Source organism: Sprattus sprattus (assembly GCF_963457725.1).
Source record: "Sprattus sprattus genome assembly, chromosome: 4".
Taxonomy (NCBI): domain Eukaryota; kingdom Metazoa; phylum Chordata; class Actinopteri; order Clupeiformes; family Clupeidae; genus Sprattus; species Sprattus sprattus.
The window spans coordinates 44,441,012-44,447,167 of NC_137923.1; the positions used below are offsets into that span (position 1 = coordinate 44,441,012).

At 43.0% G+C, this 6,156-nt stretch overlaps 1 protein-coding gene across 1 annotated transcript; it reads right to left on the minus strand.

The window, feature by feature from the left end:
• Positions 1 to 417: 417 nt before the first annotated feature.
• On the minus strand, positions 418 to 4,967 carry tapbp.1 (TAP binding protein (tapasin), tandem duplicate 1). The gene is made up of 8 exons (XM_080836494.1): positions 4,773 to 4,967; positions 4,288 to 4,476; positions 3,750 to 3,998; positions 3,296 to 3,655; positions 1,870 to 2,193; positions 1,277 to 1,378; positions 1,139 to 1,167; positions 418 to 942 (listed from the first exon to the last, which is right to left on the minus strand). Exons 1-8 carry the CDS (start codon positions 4,834 to 4,836, stop codon positions 931 to 933), a joined length of 1,329 nt encoding a protein of 442 aa, XP_080692620.1. The 5' UTR covers positions 4,837 to 4,967; the 3' UTR covers positions 418 to 930.
• Positions 4,968 to 6,156: the final 1,189 nt, after the last annotated feature.

Consider the following 6,156-nt stretch of genomic DNA (forward strand, 5'->3'; position numbering starts at 1 on the left):
GTAACAGCTGGATAGCAACCTTACCCGCGCTCAGATCAGATTCTGTTTTCACTTCTAACACACCCTACAAGTACGTCTCCAATTCGTTGCCGGTCAGTAACAATGTCAGTCATTGGGTAACAACCTTTTCCGTTCTTTCTTCTGTAGTAGTATGCCGGTCTACCGTCCGTCGTGGAATCAGCGTGGAAACTCGCTAAACAATCTGCGAACACAAAGACTGCTGGCAAATGCTATGTAAAACAATATGTGTTTTAGACTATTCTATAGATTTAATGTTTTACGTCGACGTAAAACTCTGATCTCTTATCATTAGGGGGTTAATCAGATTTGCTTTGTGCTGATTAAATAATAGGAATAACAGAATTGACAAAGAACCTTCCAAATGTATTTATTTCAATCAAAGCCAACAGTGTTTGACAAGTGCACAGACTGATTCAAGCACACAAAGAAATCTATTTACAATCTGCCCTCCCCCCACTCACTCACACACACACACACACACACACACACACACACACACACACACACACACACACACACACACACACACACACACACACACACACACACACACACACATACCCATCATATATCAATTCAAAAAAACAACATCCATTGGTACCATACAAGAAGTCACATTTTTTTAGAGTGCAATAGTTGTCAAAATGAATACAAATGTAAAATTACACCATAACAGTTGAGTTTCGAGGGCGCTGTGCAAGACTGTTTCCTAATAGTAGAGCACATTCTGTGTATATTTAGTCTTATCTTTATCATCCCTTCACAGAATGAAATTATTCATAAGTATTTTTGGAAAACCCCAACTCGGTGCCACAAGGCTTAATAAACTGTTAAAATGTTGAACAAGAAGCTGACACATCAGACAAAACAGTCATTTTATGGCCAAATAACAACCCGCTGGTTTCAAGGTCAATTCCCCTTCTGAAATCGAGAAACAGAACACAGTGGTAAAACAATGTAAATACTGAACATGCTGATAAGATAGAATAACACAAAAAAAAACAACTGAACTTGACTAAAATGACATGAACAGCTATACAAAGCGACATAATGAAACTCTAGCAGTATAAAGTGTTCTTGTGTGTATGGCAGGGTTGACCTGTACAGAAGAGCTCACCTTGTCTTTGGTGTCTCCATTGCTTGTACCTAAAGAAACAGATTAAAATGTTTAAATGACAGGCAGAATTATATTCTCTTTATTGTAAGGTGCTAGAACTGACTCATGACTGACACGTTAATGCAGAAACTGTAATACCTGTAGGGCTGACTGTCCGACTAAACACCTTTATCAGACCGTAAAGGCCCAAAGCAACAACAACCATCATCATGGAGTCCTCAATAGAAGGAGCACTGACACCTAACAGAGGAGAAAAGAGAATGTAATTTGATGGCCATTTCCTTTCTTGATCTCCAAACTGTCTTAAAGACAGTTCTTTCTAACAATGGAAAGATTATAATGAATACAAGTGAGTGACAAAACACAATATTAATTATTGACATGGATTCACTTAAAGGTTTCAGTCCAAGTTTTCCTAAACCCAGATAAAAAAGCTCCCACATTAACACAGTGGTTCATTACCAGTACTGAACAGCAAACACATTAACTGATTGGTTCCCAAAGTGTGGGGCAGGGGGTTCAGGAAGGGGGGCTCAGGTTGAGGTTGAAAAAAAACAGAATGGGAACCTCAAACAACCAACTACCGGTCACATTAAGTGGGGCAGTGCTTGAACATGAACAAATCCAAAGAATGGAATGATACACAGCCAATCATAAAACTGTTTAAAAAAAACTAAAATAACTGATAAAATATTGAAAAGGTTGGGAACCACCGCATTAACATAACCTACCAATCACGTTGAGGGTCACTTTGACCTTCCTTGTGCCACCCATGTGATTGCCCACACAGATCACCTCCCCTCCACGACCCAGACCCAGCTTGGTGGAGTCCAGCTCCAGACGGCTGCTCTGGCTGTATGTGCCATCTGACGCCTGCTTGTGGCCAGACAAACTGCCCTGGCCCAGAGAGAGCAACTGGCCGTCAGCCCCAACAAACTCCCAGGCCAGCTCCAGGGAGAGGGGGAAGAAGCCTGAAGCCTCACACTGCACGGACACAACCTGGCCTGGCACGATGAGAGGGAGGGGGGAGGGAAAGATGGAGAGGGAAGGGGGCTCTGTGTGGCAAGGGGAAGATGTGTGAGAAATTGAGAAAGACAGACACAAAATAAAAAAGATTATTTTACACATTGGATACTGTGAGAAGGTGAATTCTCCCCCTCCTCACCATGGCAAAAAGGGATGGTGCCCTTTAAGACTTTTGGACTCCTCCCCCATAATGGTTGGGAATGGCGCACCTGATTCCAATGTTTGAGCTAATGAAACTAACGTGGCTGTGTCCTATTTAAAGGGTGCCTCATTCTCAAGAAGGAGAGAGGCTGAGAGAGTCACGACAGAGTCACGACAGAGTCACGACAGAGTCACGACAGAGTCACGACAGAGTGGAGAGGAATGATGAGAGGTATTAGGGTAAAGCACTTCCTTGTTTTTAGAAGGTGTATGTGTTTTCTGTCTAGATGTGTGGACAGCGTTTGCCCTGTTTTATGCCTGTTCCTTTGTGCTTGTTCTGTGTGCTTTGTTTCTGTGCCTTGTCTTTGTGCCTTTTGATGTGTTTAGTTCATGTGTTTTATGTTTGAGTGGCTAGCTGTGTACTTAGCTTTGGGCTAGGTGCCTGGGCCTAGTTAGGGGCCTGGCTTGGGCCTTGAGCAGGTGCCGGTATTTGGGCCTAATCGGCCAAGCAGGTGCCCAGGGTGCCACGCACTTGAGTGCCGGGCGGTACGGCCTGAAGGTTTTTGTTTGTTTATTTTGGGGCACTGTGTTGGGGTTTATAGCCCTTGTAAATAAATATATATATTTTTATACAACAACTACCATCTCCTGCACTGTTCTTCAACCCTTCACCGTCCAGTCGACACATCCCCAAACAACGTGGGGTGACCGCCCCGGTCCTTCACAGATACATTAAGCTTTGATAAAGTCTTCATGAATTTCAGTTATCAATCCTTATGTGCACGACATAGGGTAAATACTAAAGGAAACAACAGAATAACAAACTAGCTATACAAAGAGAATGACAAACTAAAAAATAACATCAACCGTCAGCATAACTATAATAACATCAACAGCACTCAGCAGATGGAAACATTTCACTACCTGTTAGTTCAGTGGCACATTATTTTGGTCCCCTATTCCTGCCAAAACCCAGGTAACGGTCCTCACCTACTATCTCCAGGTCCAGTGCCACCTGTGCCAGCAGGTTTGGCAGGTAAACTGAGCAGATGTAGGTGCCTGAGTGGCGCACTTGAGCTTCCTCCAGAATCAGTGATGCATTTCCTGTCTCGTGCAGGGCATTGAAGTCCAACGCTGCATCCGGCTCTCCGGTGTCAGCCAGGCGGTCATTCTTGCCATCGTAAGCCAGGACCAGACGGCCATCTCCGCGGAACTGGTAACGCCACTCCACAGAGAAGCCTGCCCCAGAGAGCGGAGAAGAGGGGTCTACCCAGAAGCCACAGTCGAGCATTACCCGCTCACCCAGACGAAAGTGGACAGATGCAGTTCTACTGCTGACACTGAGGATGACTGTGAAAGGAATACAAAAACAGTGTTGTAAGTAACACCATTCTACATAGCATTAAACTATTACTTTGACTTTGAACATGTCCGTATCTTTTACCATGAGGTTCTTTGGATCCTGAAGGGGCACGCATGATAGCGGAGAATACCAACTTTCCATCCAATCCTTGTGCAGCTACTGAGAACCAATCCGCTTGCAGGTGAATGGGGCTTTGGCCGGATTCAGTGAGCGAAGTAGCCCAGCGGACAGTGGACGGGTGAGGCACGAAAGGGTTAATCTCACACTGTGGCTTTGTCACAGAGCCCTCTGGTGGATGGAGGGGGGCATGGCAGAAGGAAGCAGCAGGATCTGAGGGGGAAAAATACAATATGTTGTCTCAACTTATCATAGGCCCAATAATATGTTTCATGTGTAGTTTGTGATGTATAAGTCATTAATATTTGAGAATGCATGACGTTTGTTTTTTCACAACTGTAGGCTGCACTATCCTCACTAGTCACTAGGCAAGTGATCAGGCAAGATAAGACCATCTAGCCTACCACCTGTCTTGTCAAACTTTTATAGCACTGTGTTTCTAAGACACACACACACACACACACACACACACACACACCATTCACAAAGACCATACACTCACCGGTAACATAGTAAACCCTGGACTGGTCTATGTCTGCAGGGGGGTGAAGCTGCATAAAGCTCCTGTCATCGGGGTCCGTTCTGATGTACATCAGAGACTTCTCCTGTGAGACGGCTGCAGAGAAGCCACCTCTTCCCGGCTTCTCCTGCACAAACCAACACTCCATCACGGGACAACTATTATGAGACGCTATGGAGGTAAAAAAAAAAAAACACACACACTTTAGCCAGGACTGTTTTCCAAAATACAGTAGAATTACCACTGTAGGAGCAGTAATGTATTTTCATTTAGGGGGTTAGGGTAAGGGTTAAGGTACGTATCGCTCAACCGGGGTACAGGTAGCATACATTACGCAGATCAATTTAGGCTACTCAACGTTTGCTCAGGTGTAGAGTAGGCTAGACGTCTGAATGTACCACCATACTCACTTGAGAATTAAAGTAAGGAAAAGGAACATAAGAAAACATTCAATCCCAAAAACCTACCGCGAATGAAGGCTGACGCCAATGTGATGGCTAAGATCTTGTAAATAGTCCAATATTGTGTCATATTTCTTTCTGTAAATTTCGAGTCGTTTTTAAAAACTTCACCACACAATGTAACTGCACACGATAGTGCAATCGAAAACTGCAGTCAACATGTATGTGTCGCACACTCCCTAAAAGCCCCATACTTTTAGTTTCATTTTAGGACATCAAACTGCCATGCGCGTGCTAGAATACTGATTTAGATTCAACGCTAGGGGGAGCTATGCGTATATTTAATAATAGATCTCCAGGTTGCATGATTTCTCGGAACAACAAAACTCCCCCATGACAAGCCAGCATACCACAAACGTTAATAGTTATGACGGTTTTTTCACGCTTGAGGTAAACGGTTCTCCGCAGAAATAGAAAGTAAAAGATGCCCTTTACCTAATTTTCTGTTAACCTATCGACATAGTGTAATTGTAGCCTACATTTGGTTACTATACAGTAGGGCTGCACATGTAGCCTCCACATTCCCCTTTCATAATGGCATGCAATTGCTCAAATATTTAAAATATTTCATATTTATACCTCTGTCATGTCTGACATATAGCCCAGACGGAGAAAATGCAACGGAATGTTTCAGTTATGTAATGTTGCTGGTGTGATGCCAATTTCATTTGACTATCAAAACATCTGTATTTTAGCTGTGAACCACTTCCGCCACCTTTTTATATATGCTATAGCCTATCATTATGTCATTTAACTCAGATTTAAGAGACCGCAGAATGAAATGGGCCTATTGTGTTATGCCTTCCCATCTATTTCTCTTACTCACCATTCCCCCTCATGTAGGTTACGAAATTGCTGCCCCTTGAGATTTGTTGACTAGTAGGAGAATACAATATGTTGTAGTGTTTGGTCAAGAGCAGAGTTAAAGCCATCAGATGTTGCTCTAACTGTTAGATTGTAATTTCTTTTGGTTTTTGCACCGTGCTCATTAATGGCAGGGCTGCGGGCTCTTGGAAGGCACAGTGAATGATAATTGTTGATAGCTATTTCGACCAAAAGTGCCTATGTCACAGAATCAGGCCTAACCAAGAATTTAAAGACAAAACAAATCTGCAACCGTTTCCATTGACACATTTTAACCCAAAACTATAGCTTTATCATATGGTGTGCATACCTGATCCACTCCTGATAAACATGTAAGCCTGTTCTGGGCAGAGTTATCCAACTGGAGCATGTCTTTCATATCAAACATATGGAAGTTTTATGTCGATGAAAAATACAAACACTGCACTGTCTCCTCTTTGTCATCTGCAATTATTGAATTGATTATCATCTGATACAAGTACTGATTCCAGCATTTCAACCATTGTATATTTAAAACAATGGGTTT

Excerpts from the sequence above, each read along its gene's own strand:
- tapbp.1 (XM_080836494.1), bottom strand. The coding sequence starts at position 4,836 with ATGACACAATATTGGACTATTTACAAGATCTTAGCCATCACATTGGCG. Across the intron at positions 4,477-4,772 it reads GGCGTCAGCCTTCATTCGCG|CGTCTCATAATAGTTGTCCC; the intron begins GTAGGTTTTTGG and ends TTACCTCCATAG. Across the intron at positions 2,194-3,295 it reads ACTGGACCTGGAGATAGTAG|AGCCCCCTTCCCTCTCCATC; the intron begins GTGAGGACCGTT and ends CTTGCCACACAG.